Below are 17813 nucleotides of genomic sequence, written 5' to 3' on the forward strand. Positions count from 1 at the left end.
CACGATAAATGAAAGTGCTCGTTGGCTTGAGAACAGTAATACTGCATGGGTCTGGGGGGTACCAGAGACATATCAGAGATCTGCTTTCACCATGTCCTAGAAAAATAAGGGGTAGTTAACTGTGATTTTTGATGGATTTATAAGTGCCTTTTTTTTTAGTACGCTGGCTACAGCATCTGGTAACTAGGGTGTAATGGCAAAGGATACCAGTGGCTTGGTTGCTAGTGGTTACTGATGCAAGTACTCAGAATGAGAGTTGCAGCATACAGTCAGCAAAAAACAGAATTACAAACATAGAATCACAGCATGGTTTAGGTTGGAAAGGACCTTAAAGCTCATCCAGTTCCAACCCCCTGCCATGGGCAGGGGCACCTTCCACTAGACCACGTTGCTCCAAGCCCTGTCCAGCCTGGCCTTGAACACTGCCAGGGATGAGGCACATACCGTGCACAGTATCATGTGAAATGGAGAACCGTTAGCCAGGCCTTCAGGAAATTCATCTCTGCATACACCTGCTTGCATGAAAGGAGTGGCCAGACAACTGGTTTTCAGTGTGATCTGGGAGAAACCACATTACCAAAAGGTTTTTAAGGAAGAAAGAGGCATTAAGCATCACAAACTGAATTTGGTACCAAAGCTTTCAGATGCACAGAGCCAAACCACTGCTTCAGTGCACTGATGTCATTCTTTACTTGTCTGCAAGAAAAAACAGCCATTTGTACATAGTTTGCTGCTATGGCTGCTGGGAGAAGAGGGTATGCATATTTAAAGTAACAACAATAGAAAGCATTTTATGATCACTGAATTCTTTTTGGACTGAGGAACTGGTGTTCCATGCCTATGAGTGTGGTAATTCTTGGCAAAGCAAAGCACAATGTAGTGATTTACAGAAAACAATTAAGTAGCACATCCCAGGTGTATTGGAAATCTATCTCCTGAAGAGCAAATTATATTTCGTAATCTCACTTTGTGATTGTGATATATTTTTTTAACTGAGTTTTGGTAGGTCTTTGATATCTTGATTAGATTTGGCTGGGTAATTCAAGCATAAATAGCATTACTATAGCGGAAGAAGCCATGTATAACTAGCTGAAAAATTTAATGACAGTTTTTAAACATTTCAGGTATTTCATGGTATTATGTATTTCAGGTAAAGTACAGATCCAGCATCAAGAAATAATGCAATAATACTACAAAAATATATAGATGGAAAATCTACTGTGCTGTCTATGCGGAAGATATACTGTGCTAAGGATGTGAAATTCTCACCTTCACAGGTAAGTGCTACTTTTCTGTATATTTGATATACTTTCCTGGCTGCAGTATTAACCAAAACCCTTTCATTTAGCTGACAGTCAAATATGTTTTCTTCATTTTATAAATAATCTAAGAGGCTTGTTCACACACAGCTAGAGACGGAGAATAGGGCTTTAATACAGTATATACATTTAAATATAGTTTAAAAACCTAGTAAATCCTAACAATAGTTTAAAAAATCATCCCAATGATGAAGATAATTCAACATAAGCTTTTTTTTTTTTTTTTGCCAGAAATTTTAAAAGAAATATACACTATACTTTTACACTTTTGGGGGCATAATGTTATAGTAGTTTGGGTATGGGACTATGTCCTGGGTTCAGCTGTTAATAGTTATTTTTCTCCTTAGTAACTGGTGCAGTGCTATGAGGCATCATGCTACAACACGAGACAAGCAAGGTTTTGCTTTGGAAAAGGGACTTTATAAAATCTGCTTCCTACAGCTTTGTGATGATTGTCTCCGACTTCTAGACTTAACAAGTTTCAGAATTATATTTTCTTTTACAAGCTGAGCCCCAGATCTGAAAGGTTTTGGTCACTGGCACTGGGTTGGGAATTCTTTAAATAAGGGCCAGCTGGCAATAGAATCCAGCTTCCTCTTTTACTGCCATGTGTCTGTACTGCTCCCTGCAATAGTACATTCTTTAACATCAGCAAAGAAGGAAGACCGTTCTTTAATACACAGAAGACTATGTCAAAGGCTGTTGGCTTTATAATGATTTGAGTTTTCAGAGCCAACTGCACTAGCGTTTCATATTAGTGTCTATCCAACTATTTAAATATGATATATTCTAATGAACTTCAGCTTGCAGGAAAAATGCCAGTCAGGTTTGCAAAATGGTGTTTGCTTGCTAGCATGTCTAAATGTTGATCTAGGAGGACTGTACCCAGTAGCAAGTATAATTTACTTTCAAAATTTCCTCTTTGGCTTGCTAAACCTAATAAAAATCTTTGTCAAATAGGACTGGACAGAAACCACCAACCACCTAACCTCAGCTGTCCCCAAACACCGCTGCAATTGCTGTCACTGCTGACCCAGACTGGACTGGCCCATGTTCTTGAAGGTGAAAGCTCCACACTACATCCATTACAATGCCTGCAGCTATCCAATCCTCATTTGTAAAACATAAATTTCAAGTGAGCCACAAAAAAAGCAGATTAGCTCTAAGGATTGAACTGACTTCACAATACATTCAGAAATAACATACTTAGTGAATCCACTGTTACAGATCTTGCAACTTTTGTTTACCTACAGAGACTCTGAGGTGGTGTTTCCAGCATTCCTATTCTCATTATTTTTAATACTTTCCTTTGAACCCCTTAGGGATTTCCACATTAATCTTTTGCATGCCTTGTTTTTCTGGAAAGGCTTCCTTATCCTGGGCTAGAAAGTGCCAACAACATGACATTTCACTGCCAAGTAGGGGTACTGTATTGGATCACAGAGGGATTTGCTTTACAGAAGCACTTGCCAATTTCTTTAGGTCACTCTCCAGCACTGCCAAGAGCCAGGCGGGCCAGCTCTGTCTCCCCCGAGACCTGCACAGCTGCCAGCAGACACGCCGGCCAGCTTCATGTCAAGGTCAGGGAGCCAGCAGCCATTTCCCCCCGGCATCCCTGTTCTCCACAGGCTGCTTTGTGTGCAGCACACCCGCCCCTCTCCACCCAAGCAGCGCTGGGAGCAGAGGGAGAGGGAGGGACGCCCTGAAGAACGGGGGAAGACGACCCTCCAGGCGGGCCCTAACCCAGCTCCACAGGGCCTGGCGTGCGTGGGGAGAGACCTGGAATGCAAAATAGGATAAAAATTAGGATGAGCGTAGGGGAGTAAGGAAAAAATGTAGCTGCTTAAGCCCGCGTTCCTGTTTCCTGCTGTGGCACTGGGGTAGGAAGGCTCTGAATGCCGGCGGTGATGGGAGGGGGACACTGCCCCAAAGGAGGGGCAGTTCCGCGGGGCAAGGGGGGCTCCATCAGCCGGGCACGATCCGGGTAGGGTAGGGTAGGGTAGGGTAGGGTAGGGTAGGGTGGGGCAGGGCAGGGCTGCACCGCACCAGACCCAGGCATCCGCACGCCGCCGCCCGGCAGCAGCGCCGCCCGCCCTCGAGGCTCTCCCTCCCGCCCTCGCCCCACAATGCATCGCGCGGCGCGACTGACATGGCGGCCGGGCCGGACTGAGCCGCTGGCGTCGGGGCCTCCAGCAGCTGGAGCCGGGCATGGCGGGGGCGCAGCCCCGGCACCCCTAGCGCCGCAGCCAGGTACCGGGCTCCTGGGGCTAGGGGTGCTCCGCCCAGCTCCCTGGGCCTCCCCCGAGGGGTGGGGGTGGCTGGGCGCTCTCTGCTCCCCCCGCTGAGCCGGGCGGGGGGAGGCGGGCTCCGGAGGGGGGGGCCTGTCCACGCCGGCGCCCCCCGCCTCAGCCTGCGGCGCCCCAGCTCCGCCTTGTCCCTGCCCTCCGTCTTGCGCCCCGCCTCGATGGCCCTTGGCGGCCTCCCCACCTCTCGCCCGGGCAGGGGGCCGGCGCTGGGGCTGCCCTGCACACCCGGCCGGGGGTGCTGGTTGTGGCCCGGGGGCTTGGGGTGGGAGGGAGTCGGCCGCAAGGTCAGCGGGGAACGGGAGCCGGCCCCACGGCAGCGTCCAGGCGGGCGGGCGGTTGCTGTGAAGGCAGTGCCCGGCTGAACGCCCGTTGGGGTCTGCAGAGCAGGAGCTGGGTGCTGGCGCTTATTCTCACGGCCTGTGGTAACTCCACACTGGGGGGAGGACCATTGCGGTTGTTGAGGCTCCCCGAGGAAATGGCCCTTTCTCCCGTGCCGTCCTCATGAGCCGTGTCCCCCTCTGACGCCTATTGCCAAAGCGAAGGTTCTCCTTTCTGTAGGTCGTGATGTGCCTGAAATGACACACAGGCATCCCTATACCCGTGTGTTTGTGCTCTTTTGTTGGCTTATCTTGTATACAAATACAGCTGAACGACTCTCCGGCTTTTGCAATATGTTGCAATGTGCCAGTTGGCTGAATGTGTCATATTACCTGAGGCTTTCTTGCTTTTAAGGTTGTTTCTGTGTATGTCAAAGGAAGGCAAGCTCGTAACATGCAGACAAACAATATAATCAGGTTTAGGCTAAGGTGGGGATTAGTACAGTAAAATCTATGGATCTAATGATTTCTTTATATTCATGCCACCTCTACGTCACTTGGCTTCCTGAGCACTGTGCCCTGGATTCGAGTCATTGCATTTGCTTTAAAATAGAGGATGTGTTGCTTCTGTTTTCATTTGAATTGTGCTCCGTGTTTCAGTAGGTGCTTTTTGGATAGTCTGACCCCAGATAGTTATAATTATTTCCATTATGAGAAAAGTAAATCGGCCATGGAAGTATGACTTAATTACAGTCTCTGGCAGAAGGTGCTATATTAGGATACAAACACCATTTTTGCAGGGAGCTTTTTAAGTAATTTTTCCTACCTTACTGAAAATGCCTTTAAAAAGTAAATTTTGGGATGAAATTACAGTTTCCCAGAACATAAATATTTGGTTATATTCCTAGAAGGTAAATACAGAGGGATCAGAAAGTTCCTTACATGTTCTGCTCTTGTGCAGAAGACAACTGGGACTTTTCTCTTGTACCTCAAATAACACAGGAAAAGAGACTGCTGGATGCCACGGGGCATTTACTGGTTCTTTCTCTGAAGGAAATTGCTGCTGTGGGGAGAAAAAGGGAGGGAAGTAGGATTTCCCTGTATCTTATATGAAAGTAAGAGATCCCTGGGGAGCTCCTCTTAAGTGTCTCATGGATCTGCTTGTCAGAGTAATGTTTTGGGGCTGTGTATTCACATTGATTCCATAAGGCAATTCAAATTTTGCCGGGCTGAGAGTTTATCGTGTGTTGTAGTTGTAGTATTCTTGAAATTTTACAAAGTATTTCTACTAAATTAACTTTATTTTTGTCCCTATCTTAATGAAATAATGGAATGCTCGTCCTGACTTGCATTGACAGCTCATAGAAGGAAGGAGCCTGCAATTTGCTTAGTGGATTAATTTGAAGAATGGAAGCAATCCAGGGGAAGTCAACATTTTAGATGCTTTTGGCACATTAAGATTCTATTGTATATTATTTGATAAATTGTTTAAATGCACATAAGTGATAGATCAGTAACACTTTTAACTTAGAAGCACTAAAATCTTATTACCTAAATTTAGTCACAATGCATATGAATCTAATATTTACCTTTTTTTTTTACCAGAGATGCAGGCATACATGTATGTGTACTCATTACTGTATCCTTGGGTCCTAATTCTGGTGGTAATGTTTTAGCAGATCTTTGGGAAAAAAAAAACCAAACAACAACCAAGCAATTTGTCAGATGTTCTTAGATTTTATTTTTTATTTCTGTTAATGAATAAAATACTGTTTCCAGCATTTTCAGACTTTGTTTTTTGGTGTCAGCAAAGCTTGGCTTGGGAGCCTGGAACCAGTTGGAGCTTGGGCGTCAACTGTATGGATGTATTTTTACTTCCCGTATTTTTTAAAGTAGTGGTTTTCAGCATGTTTCTTTCGGTAGTGAAAATGCTGGATGCTGGTAAAGCAGATGTAAGGATACCAGTAGAAGATGCATTTGCTTTACCTGTGGTTTGTGAACTAGCTTGTGATTGGTATGAAGTAGTTCAAAGGCTGTTGCTTCTTCAGAGATTGGAGTTTGGGTGAAAACCTCTCTAGTGCTTAAACACAAGATCCAGATAAACTTCTATGCCACAAATAAATACTGCTGTATTTTTGTTTAGCATAAGTGCCAAATATAAATGGAGATTTAAGACTAAGATGGATAAATTCTGCTTAAATGCATAGCTGCCACTTAAACCAGTTTCATGATCAGTTCAGGCCTCTGGAAGCTAGTTCAGCCTCTGAAAGGCTTTAAACCTAGGCAGTGCTGCACTGTGTTTTTCCAGTCTCCTCACCTGTATTGGTACAAATGTTGTGTTTGTTTTTGAAGTTAGAGCTGCCTTGGATCCGTTTCCTGCTCTGGTTACAGCATGTATCTTGCAGCATACTGGGACATTTGAGGCAGGTGGTACCCCTCTTCTGGCTTTAGTGCTTGCTTAAGTTGATTGTGAAATGTTTAAAGGGCTATTACAGTAAAACCTAGGATCAGAACCAGAATCTTTATATGAAAAACAGGTAAGGAAAGCCATTGTAACTTAGTTACATAGCTGGTGTGACTGAGAGGGGGTGGCTTTCCTGAGTTTGGAATGGGAGTCATCAGCAGTAATAGGTTCAGAAAGCGGTAGTTCTTGGTGTTTGTGACATGCCTCTTTCTTGCCTTCTCAGTGAGTCATACCATGTTGTAGAGCAGACAGCACCCATCAGTGCTAAGAGAGAATCATCTCTAACAAGCACTTCTTTATGGATCTCCTGTCCAGCATATTTTGCTCATTTCATAATTCAGTTGTAAGATATTTGCACCTACGTATGTTATTAAGTTTTGCATCAAGCAAAGCCTTTCCTGTTAGTTAGTCAGTGGTACTTTCATAGTTCAGATAATCCTGTTACAGTTATATATACTTGTTTATCTAATGATCACTCCTTGGATGTTTTCAATCCTCCATGCTGTACGCAAACCTGGGAGCTTCCTACTGAGTTGCGTATCTTCACTAAGCCCAGATGCAACAGGTTTTGTTGCATCCCTGTTTTGTGTGTTAGATTTTCTGTGCTCTGCCCTGGCTTCCTTCTAGATAGATTTTAGTGGTATTATACTTACTAGCCTATATTCTATAGCCTGTAGTAACAGGAAGGTCTGAAATACTGTCTAGCACTTATGTTTGTTACTAAGAACACTGGTGGGTTTATTACTGGTAAGAGCCTGAGGTGTGTTAGTGGCCAGTAATCTCTGATAGGTTTAGTTGTAAGTACATTGGAAAAACATCAAGGACTGATAACAGTTTGTACTAACTGGCTTATGGATACGCTTACGGCTAATGCATAATAAGCATAAATGTATAATAGCTTTTTTTTAAAAACTATTGTCATAGAACATGGGAGAAGCTTGAATGATCTTGTAGAAGTTCTCAGAAACAAAAATGGGCCTAAGGCTGCAAACAGTACAGAAAAGAGATACCTCCACCAGCACATGAGGGCTGTCTGTAGACATCGCGTCTGCTGCTGTCTGAGCAGAGTGCAGAAGACAACCTTTCCTTTCATTCTTCTCTGTGGCTGTAAACTTTGCTTGCTGAATTTCTTCCTGTTTCCATTGGGGAAGTTCAACTGGGCTGTGTTGGTAATCAGGTGAGGAGGCTTGGATGCACTGAGGTTAATCACCCCTTGTACTGTTGGAAGGCTGGTTTGAGAGATTTGTGCTTAAGGCACAATCATAATGGGACAGATAAAAGCAGGTCTTGGATAAAATACAGGCCTCTATCTCAAAGGAGGGAGTGATAATTATGTTTGTAGTATTTTAGCTGTTTATATTTAATCTAGTACTCCCTGGGAAATGAAACTTGTGAGACTGTTTCTCTTTGTATTTAGTTGCTCTTCTACACTCGTGTCGTAACTTTTGGACATTAAGCCAGTTGGGACCAAATTTTTGAACATATTTGAAGTAATATAAGCAGATTGTTGCATTTCTCTATGTTTCCTGGAAAAATGATGCCTCATCAGAGGATGGGTCTCTGCTGAGGGGAAAACAGTTTCCACTTAGGGAGTAGTTAAAAGAACCAGTCAGTGCATATGTTCCTTCAGCTGCAGCTTGTCTCCTCTGCTTGCCCAATGGTCTGTGATCCAGAGTGTGACAGAGGAGCACAAAATGAATGTATAGGAAACCAGGTATATTCAGTTCTGCTGCTAGTGAAATGATTAAATAAATCCTTTTGCGAAAGAGCAGCTCAGAATGCAGGAGCTCACAGTTTAACTTGGCCTTCATCTTGGAAGAGGGCCTGTTATGGCAGTCTCTGATGCAAAATGTGTGCTTCTGAAGGAGTTAAATATGGTTGGACAACTTGAGAGGAAGGAGTGGAAGGGCAGATGGGTAGAAATGCCTTCTTGAAAGTGTTTGGGTTTTTCTTCCCCCTGTTTGGAAGTAAGTTACCCAGAGGTTTTGCAATTCAAATGCAGAATTTTCTAATGCTAGACTGAGAGTAGGAGGAAACAAAAGAAACTGGCATAAATGAAAGTGAAACAATGTTATTCCTTCGTTTTGTGAGCCTGAAATGAATTCTGCTCTAGTAAAATTGAAGCTGATGTTAAGCATTTTTAATTTGATTGTTGTAGCTATGTATAGGCTCAATAATTTTTTCATAGTTTGAGGTCACTTGGTGTCGTGTCTGACCTCAAACTCTTGTATTCCAGCCAGATTATTTTTCTGCGAAGAGCCAAGAATTGAGGTAGGCTTCAGAGGAGTAACTGATTGTACGTTCAGAAAGCAGAGGAACCCAAGTCCCCTGTAACAGCAGGATGTTGAATAAATGAAACATGCAGAAATGATTTCAGCAGGTTAATCATACCCCGCTTTGCAGACGCAGGTGAATAATTCTGCTTTTATTGCCAGCCTGCCTGGGAGAAAATTCTTCTTTGATTCCAGGTCTGGCAATTTGAGCCTGAGCTGGTGAATAAGACATCCAGGTTTCTAGAAAGATGCCACCTCAGCAGTGATTCACTCCTCTAGTGTGTTGTTTCCTATCATGTTCTTCTTTTTGGAGGCACTTCTTTCACTCTCTCCCCTCTCTCTTGTATAGATGGCCAATATCTGACAGAGGAGGGAAGATTATGAGACTGTCTTAGGCTTAGTAGTGGTCTCTTTGTTTTTCATGTTAAGTTTCATTACTTGCCAGCGTGGTTACTATTGAGTATGTTACAGCAGTTTAGAATATTTTTTGTTTGCTAAATCATTTCAGTATTTAATTCAAAAGAAAGAAGAGGAAAAAGATGCCAAAATACAACATTATTATTGTAATTGTATTTCAGATTCTAAATTTCATTGTAGAACCCTTTTTCTGTACAAAATATTCTTGTCTTATGAAATTTCAAGACTTGTTCTTCATATTTCTGAGGAATAAGGAATGTATCTGTGCTTTTTGATCTTAACTACTTGTATTTAATTAATCTCTTAATATGTGACATTATCACAGTACTCAATTTATTGGATTATAGTTTTTCCTAGCAGTTTTCTGAGTGGCTTTATTCACATCACATTTGTACATTTGATTAAAGCTTATCTGTTCTCTTTGAATATGTAACTGGGTATTTTGGTGAATGGATGAGATCAAGTCATTTAAGCCTACAATAGAATTTTTGTGGTTTTTCTTTTTTAAACCTCCTTGCAGAATATGAACCTAACAATGCAACACATGCAAAAAGCAGAGCAAAATGAAGCCCCACTTTTCCTCCAATGCTAGAGTTCCATGGTAGCTTTAAGCTGGAAATGATGCCAAGAGAAGTTGTCCCCACCCAACTAGTTGTTTGTTATTACCAGCTCCTGCTCCTCCTCCTCCTCCCTTGTGCCAGCTTAATGTTAAGCTGGATTGGTTTTCCGGTTTTATTCACTGCAGCACAAGGGAGGGAGCAGCCCCAGGAGTAGGAGTAAGTAACCAGGTTGGAGAAAGGGTGTTGTTGCTTGTCTTTTAGGTGGTGTTGACCTATGCTGCTTTTCAGTGAATGTGGAAGTGTGGCCTCAGTGTCCACAGTTAATGGTGATGTGCATGTCAGAAATGAATCAGAAATGAAAGTGGAATTGATGTGTGTGGGTTGGGGTGTTTTTTTTTTTTTGCTGCTGTTGTTGTTTGGGTTTTATTCCCTCTCCAGGTCGAGCAACTAAAGCATAAGGAATAGTTTAGAATTTGAGAAAACCTACTCTCATGCTGTAACTTGGTTACAGAAGAAAAAGATCCCAGTGGAGTACAGTTTAAAGATAGCGACATCCTGTACGTAAATACCACATCTCACCAGTCAATAGCTCAGTGCTTTATACTGGTGGTCAGAGACCAGAATAACTTAGCCAACCTGTAGCAACCCTAGGCTCTTCCTACCACACCGAGGCTTAGTTCCTGCTGCCAAGCCAGTAGGAATTGCTACGGGAAAGACTGACTACAATACAAAGGCTAATACTATTTAATCATTTTGGTTTTTGGTCTTTGACTTTTGGTCTAGAAGTAAGAGCCAGGTGTAATCAGTGTTTAATGGAAAAGAGTTGTAATATTAACTAAATGTATCTGTCAGTTAAAATACTTCACCGTTGGAATGAATTTAGGAATACAGATTTTCTTTGTCAAGTTTTATATTTTACTAAAGACTGTGCTGCTAACATGAAGGTCATGAAAATTCTGGTAGGTTTTGTTTGTTTGATTTTCATTTCTGCAAGATAGTATGTGCTTTCAGTTATGTCACTAGAGGCTTAAGATAACAATTCTTAGTATGTGGGTTTTGTCCTAAAGTATAGCCTGATTTGTGTCTCTTTGAGAGAGAGCGTAACTACAGTATATAGCTTGAAAAGAAAAAAATTACTGTTCTTTATACTGATAATATTCAGACAGTTTGGTTGGGCTTTTTTTTTTAAAGCAGACATTTTAATCTGGTCCTTCCTTCTGGTTCTTATTATTTAAGTACAAAAGTACATTGTGATACTTCTAATAGTTGTAGTTCATTGACTTTTCTATTATTCCTTCAGTAAATAATAAGGTACTTATTGATGGGTTCTCTAAACCCCAGAAATTTCCAGGGATCATGCTTTTACTTACCGAATATGTAGCTGTACAGGAAAGGGAGAAACTCCAACCTCTGTATCTTGCTATAGCCTTATAAAATTTGTTTTCTTCTATGTCTGATACTTTATTATCATAGGTTTGTATTGCTATCTCAAGGTTATTAAACCAAAAAATCCAAGTTCTTGTTACAGAAGAACAATTCTTGGTTTTATATATTAGTATGAGGAATGCCTTACAAACAGCCCCACTTACTCATGCTTAGCTTCCCACTGGGAAAACAATCTTTGAGTTCAGCTGATACACCACCTAAAGGACTGAGGTTTAGATAAGTAAAATTAATCTGCAGCTGAACAAAATACTTCTTGCTTGTGTTTTTTTGAGCTAAGCAAACTCTTACTGAATTGATGGCAATTAATTTGGATGAGAATTGTACATATCAGGAATTTGCTCAAGTGTCTGTGGATACAAGTGATAGGTCAGGTTTATTATTAATACTTTGAGCTATAGTTCCAACTTGTGGGTTTTTTAATCAGTTAATAAGATGGAGCTTGCTTGCTGGAAACTGAATCAGCTTTCTCTAGCGGCTGATTTGAGCTGTGTGTTTGTTGAGTGGTATTTTTTAGATGTGTTAAATTTTTTCCTTATTTTTTTTTCCTCCATGTAGTTGAAGATAGCTTGGTTCTTGGTTTTTTTTCAGGAAGCCAGAAATAGGAAGGAAAGAAAAAGCAAGCTGTTGGCAGTTTTATCACTGAGTGTTTTTACCATGATCTGCCATTTTTCATCTCTTCAGATCCCCTCCTCTTTTCAGTGGAAGTCAAGATGATCAACGTTTTCATGAGTTTAATGCAGAATGTATTATGAGAATTCACCTATTCCTCTGGGGGGAAGATGCTTCCTATCATTTGTAGTTTTGATTTGCTTTAGAGAGGTTTATTTTAATGTCTTGTCTGCATAGAGCTTTGCTGTTCTTCCTTCAGTTTAAAAATGTCTATCATTATTTCTTCAGTAGACAATCAGCTACGATCCTTGCTTGCACGGTGGATTTAAAATCAACTGCCTATTGCTGAAGAATTGCACTTCAAGTGGTCTCAAGAGACAGGAGAAGCAGGTCTTCACTATAATGGAAGAGGCCCAGAGCTCAAAGAATGGAAATCATGACCCAAGGAAGTCTGTCCGTCTTGTCTGTGAGGAAGGCAAAGCAGTCAAAGTTACAAATAATCAAAATTACAAACATAACAGAAATGACAGATCTGTGAAGGACGTTGGGAGAAGTTCTCCAAGTGGGAATAGCAGCAAAAAAAGCAAACAGAATGATGTTTGTTCTGAAAAACAAGGAGACAATAAATCATGCAAAGTGAACAGTTGTATTCCTGGAACTAAAGAGACGGGAACAAACCTTCAGGAGCGAAGTCATGGAAAAGCAAAAAAATCTTCTAATTTATCATCAGCAGTGGAAAACTTGAAACAGACAAAAGCTCAACCAGTGGGAGAAAACTTTCCAGGCTCCCATGTTTCGGGGAATGGGATCGGTATGGAAAGCTTAACAGCTACACAGAAAGGGAAACTGCTGTTGGAAAACCCACTGGGAGTTCATACTTCAAAGACTAACATTGATCAGACTGGTGATGCTGGTAAGACTTCTTCCGATCAAAGGAAAATGGAGCATAAACCTGATGACTTCAGTGAGTGTTCAACACTGCTTTATTCAATTTTCTTCTGGTAAAATTGTTAACAGTCTGAAATGGGCTTTGAAATGTTTCTCTTTGGATATTTTTTTTTCACATGTACTAAGTTGTTGATGGCAATTAGAGAAGCTGCTGTTAAATACAAACATGCTACTTAGAGAATAAGAGATTATGATAACAACTGTCTTTTTTTCTCATGCCTAAGACCTGAACTCTTTGCAAAATACCTTTTTTGGGGAGGGTTCAGGCAGTTTTGTGAATATTACATCTGGGGGGGAACCCTTCATCATATCATTGCCACTCGTGGAAGTGACAGCTATTATTGCTGTTCAGAAAGATCAGAGGAGAAATCCGCAAGAAAAATTGCGGGGTTTTATGGGTGAGGGGAAATACTTCCCTTTTTTTGTGTGATTGTTATGCTCTTTTATGTTTAAAATATGTTTTGGTAGGTGGCCTTTTGATTTAGAGAGCTCTGGCATACATATCATCCACCAGTGGTTACCCTTCTGAGTGTTAAATTCTTATACATACTTTTCAATTTCACAACTAAATACATGAATCAGGCTTGTCTCACTTCAGGTTAACTCCTTAGTGTAGAATTTGTCACACTTCTTCAGAATACAGCTTTTTAAATTAAAATGCTGGTTTAAGACAGCATGCCTGTGCAGACTTTCTATTTGAAGTGTTTCTCACTATTTCAACAGCTACAGTAATTGCTTGTATGGAAATACTGGGAGAATAGTATAATTTTTTTTAGCTATCTTAATAAAATTTAACGGCAAAACCAAGCTGAAATGGCAGCAGGTTGCCCAAAGAAGTGATAAATGCTCCATCCCTGGCAGTCAGTGTTCACGTTGGACAGAGCCTTGGGTGACATGGTCTAGGAAGAGGTGTCCCTGCCCGTGGCAGGGGGCTGGAACTAGATGATCTTAAGGTCCTTTCCAACCCAAACCATTCTGTGATTATATGATGAGTCAGCTCTTTGTAAACCACCATCATGTACTGTAGGGACCCTCTCTGTCCCTGAGAAAACAGGAGTTGAAAACTTGCTCAGTTTTGATTCCTAGCTAGTGTAGTAGCACATACCTCATTTGAAAGGAAAGAAAAAAAGAACAAAACACAAATTTTTGCTGATGTAAAGACTACTGGAATAATTTCAGCTGTGGATGTTTGTACAGATGAGTGGCCTATGAACAATTCATAGGCATCTGGAGGAACTGGCCTGTCAGAGTTGACCTGCGTGTTTGTGAGCAGCAGCGTTCCAGAACGCTGTGGTTGATAGCCGAGGGCAGCAAGGTGTCAGAAGGTGTTTGGATGTAACTCCAGCAGCCTCCTGAATGTAGGGCTTGGCATGCCTGATGACTGGCTCTGTGAGGTCATTTGGGTGAATGTCTAAGGCGGTTCTGTGACTGCTTCCTTAACAAAACATGCTGTATAAAATATCTTAAGCCTAGTATTTCTTATTTGTGTTATAGTAGAGCATAACAATCTCATGTACTCTGTTCTGTGTAACAAAAAACCCCAACCCTTTCTTGACTTGAAGAATTTAATAGAGGCTCTAGAGTTGTGACTGAAACACAAAATCAATCTACCGTATTTTTTCTCCTCTTTTTGATAGCACTTTTAGTAGCTGAAGTCTCTCCAAAATATCAGTAAGCATACTGGGAAGATTCTAACGTTAAAGGTGATTTTGGCCAGCCTTTGGACAAACAATTGGAATGCAGCTCTGATTTGTGTCCAACTCTTTAGTGAGATGCTCTTAACTGCTCTGCACTCTTAACTTTCATTTTTCCTCTCCTTAGTTACTCTGGAGAAAATAACTGTTTCTTTCTCTAGGTAAAATAAAGAATTCTGAATCAACTAAAGAACATACTTTGGAAGCTGATTATTTAGAAAGCACTGCTGTTATTGATGAATCTAATCTGACAGCTGAACAGGAACTAGGATTGAAACAAGCTGAAGAGCGTCTGGAAAGAGATTATATCTCCCGACTTGAAAAAGTAGGTTGAGTTATTAGATAAAAAAAAGAAAATGGGTGTTTTCTGTCATTATCATTACCATATTTCTGCATGGGTGCTATTTCTAGTAGAACATTTTGCCTCTGATTCTTTCTTGTTTGTACTAAATCACTTTATTGATCTAAGATACTATCCCTAGTAGTTGGCTAGTCATTCATGGGGGCAGATGTTAAGGATTGGAAACTTGGTGTTCCTTTTGTGGCACACACAGCCTTTGTAGAACAATATTTTATAACTCTGCAGACCTAAAGGTTTCCAGTTCCACGACTTACCTAAGATATTCTAGAATGTCTGGCTACCTAGAAACACAGAGTACAGTATTGAAAGGAACCCTGGGGGTATCTTCAGTGTATTAGCCTTCCACTAGTCTGAAGCACATGTATTGAAGATAACTCCTTAAAAATGTTCATCAGAACTCTTCTTAATATTCTCTCCAGTGAAACAAAGTAAGTATAGGTAACCCAGAAGTTTTTCTTCATGTCCAATGTAAGCATCTCTTGTAGTGTTTTGATCCATTACGTGTTGTCCTAGGAAAATAAAGTTTATGACTTTTTCTGCAGCTTCCTACATATTTGAAGATCATTTCTGTTAATGCAGTCTGTTTTTCTTCAGGCTTGCTCTTTGGTCTGAGAGGGTTTTTAGTTACTGGTTCATTATTGTTGATTTTCTGTAGGCATCTACCATGTAGCTGCTACCCAAAATTGGACATACACTTTCAGCTTAGGTCTTGCATATAAAGAAGAAAGCTGACTTCATCTGTCTGAAATACAGTATCTGTGTTGAGGATCTCTGCTTTTTTAGCACCAGTAGGAGGTTGGCTTGTAGTTTGACTGGCAATGATCCCCATATCCTTCTCTTAAGAAATGCCTAATCAGATCTTCCCAGGCTTGTATCATTTGCAGTTAGTACCTAAGCAGGAATTATATTTTGATACTGTAATTGTAGCTTATTTATTCACTTTCTTTGATTTCTTGCCATCACTGATTTTCTTTGTCATTTTACATCTTCTGTAATCTCTTCCAACTTGGTATGTTTCATGTTTGTAGTCAGCACACCCTCTATTGCATTTCCTAAGTCTTCAACAAAAACATGAATATTTCTGACCCCAGAAGGATCCCTGCTGAAAAGTACCTGGCACAAGCCTTTAAACTGGTGGTGAGCCAGACTTAAGTGTGTGTGTGCTCTGAGGACTGTTCTCGGAGGAGTTTTGCTCCCACCTTACTGTTCTTTATTTAGATAGTACTTCTGGTCTCCTTTTGAGACTGATACTATGACAAGTGACAAAAACCGTGTAGAATTCAAGGTACATCTGCTTCTTCAAGCCCTTATGATTTTATCTTTAAAAAAACAACCCTAAAATTGGTTTTGTGCAATTTGTTTATAGCAGATCAGTTTGTCACCTATGATCTGTTTTTCTTTATTATGTGCTCAGTAATAATTTATTACAGTATTTTTCTGGATACTCATTCTGACTGGTCTCTTAACGCTTTGGCTTATCCTCTTCTCTTTCCTAGTCATCTGGAACATTCCCATTCTCTGTGAGTGCTTTAAAATACAGCTCGCTTTGAGCTGGATTAGCTCCGTGGCTATCCTAAGTCAGGACTACACATATGTAAGGCCTTGCTTGTTTAGATGCATGCGTCTTACTCAAGTAGTAGTCTGTAGGTTTTTTTTTTATCTCACTACATTCTTGCCCTTTTCATTGGTGTTAAGCTTAACTAATGACTTTAAAAAGGCAGTAAAGGCAAAATAAAAGGCATTACATGACTCAACCATTTGGCAACATCTGTTGCTATGATACTGCAGATCAGTATTGTAAAGAAATACCCAATTTTAAAAATATTGCTGATAGTCCATTTCAGAAGAGTGGTAAAATAGTTTTCATCTACTTCAGTCATCATGTGTTGAACACTTGAGTCTTTTGAGCTAGCCAAGTTGTTTTCAGAATTGATGTTTAATTTCTTCTTACTAGGTATCTGTCTCATAAAAAAAAATAAAAGGATGAAGAGAATTAGTAATGAAAGGATAATGACCATGTTATTTTAAATTGATAGGTACTCTGCAGTTGGAAAGTATCAGTTTCCTCCACTCTTCCCCGCCCCCCTCCCCCTCCGAAGCAAATGACCAAACTCAGTAAGTGGAAAAACTTGCCCAAATTTAGTAGTGGTTTAGTAAGTCAAATTTGTTTAACTGATCTATAGTCCACCTTAGTGTCTTAAAACAGCATTCTCCATTCATTGTTATGTCACTGTTTAAACATCTGGTGTTTTCAGAATACGTTTTGGTTTCAGGAACTATAAATGTATTAGAACTAGGATGAAAATGTTAAGTAGGGCCTTTTCTTTCCCAATTAGAACTGATAGCAGTTATTGTAAAAATGCTAACATAAAAATGCTAACAAGTCTGTAGAAAAAGTAAAGGGCCCTTTTGTCTTTGCAGTGAGCATATCAAAAGGTTTCTGATCTCTGTAGCTGTGTTTTAGTAGAGCAAGAAAATGCAACTGCAGGATGAGACATACTAAAGTGGAGTATTTGTCAGTAACCTCTTGTCTTTGCAGAGGTAGTCTTTTCTGTCGTTTAGTCTGGTAGTTCTCACTGGTTTCCTGGTAGGATAAACTCCCCAGTATCCCCTCCTGGACCCTAGGAAAATAGTGATCTCCTGCCCCCATCATCTGAGACTTGGCTGCTTCTTACAGACTGTCACAGGGGTCTCCTGGGTAGCAGCTCTCCATTTGTGTACTTCATCTCTTCCAGCCTTTATGTACACAAAGATGCTTGTTCTGCATGTTTCTTGAATTCTGAGTATCCCAAATTATTAATCAGCATGGAATAATCTTACCCCTTGTCAGAGGATCCCACTTTATCCAGAGCACAGCCATTATTAAGTCAGAAACTGGCTCTCTTCCTCCCTATTGGCTAGCTGCACCCTTTCTAATAGAACAAAAAATGCAGTACTTGCAGAGTCTGCTGTAAATATGCCAGCCAAATACCACCACCATCTGTCCTAACGTGTGTACTAGATAACACAATGAATTCTTCCCGTTTTCTCTCCAGAGAGGGGAGGATAGATGCAGAGATTTAATAAATCCATAGTTATTAAAGCTTGAGCTGGCAAGGG

The 17813-nt window shown here is 40.9% G+C and overlaps 1 protein-coding gene across 3 annotated transcripts in view; it reads left to right on the forward strand.

Moving 5' to 3' along the window:
- Positions 1-3413: 3413 nt before the first annotated feature.
- The window catches only part of TUT4 (terminal uridylyl transferase 4), a 48208-nt gene continuing 33808 nt past the window's right edge, over positions 3414-17813 (forward strand). For 2 of the 3 annotated variants that reach the window (XM_057413544.1, XM_057413546.1), the window contains exons 1-3: positions 3414-3569; positions 12000-12675; positions 14515-14678. In XM_057413544.1, coding sequence (XP_057269527.1) covers positions 12114-12675; positions 14515-14678 — 726 coding nt within the window. In that variant the 5' untranslated portion in view covers positions 3414-3569; positions 12000-12113. The remainder of the gene's footprint in view (positions 3570-11999; positions 12676-14514; positions 14679-17813) is intronic. The other variant, XM_057413545.1, reaches the window with a different exon arrangement.

The sequence above is a fragment of the Pezoporus wallicus genome, unplaced genomic scaffold (assembly GCF_028554395.1).
Source record: "Pezoporus wallicus isolate ANWC-B61680 ecotype Strahan unplaced genomic scaffold, APGP_CSIRO_Pwel_v1 contig_13740, whole genome shotgun sequence".
In the NCBI taxonomy this organism is placed as follows: domain Eukaryota; kingdom Metazoa; phylum Chordata; class Aves; order Psittaciformes; family Psittacidae; genus Pezoporus; species Pezoporus wallicus.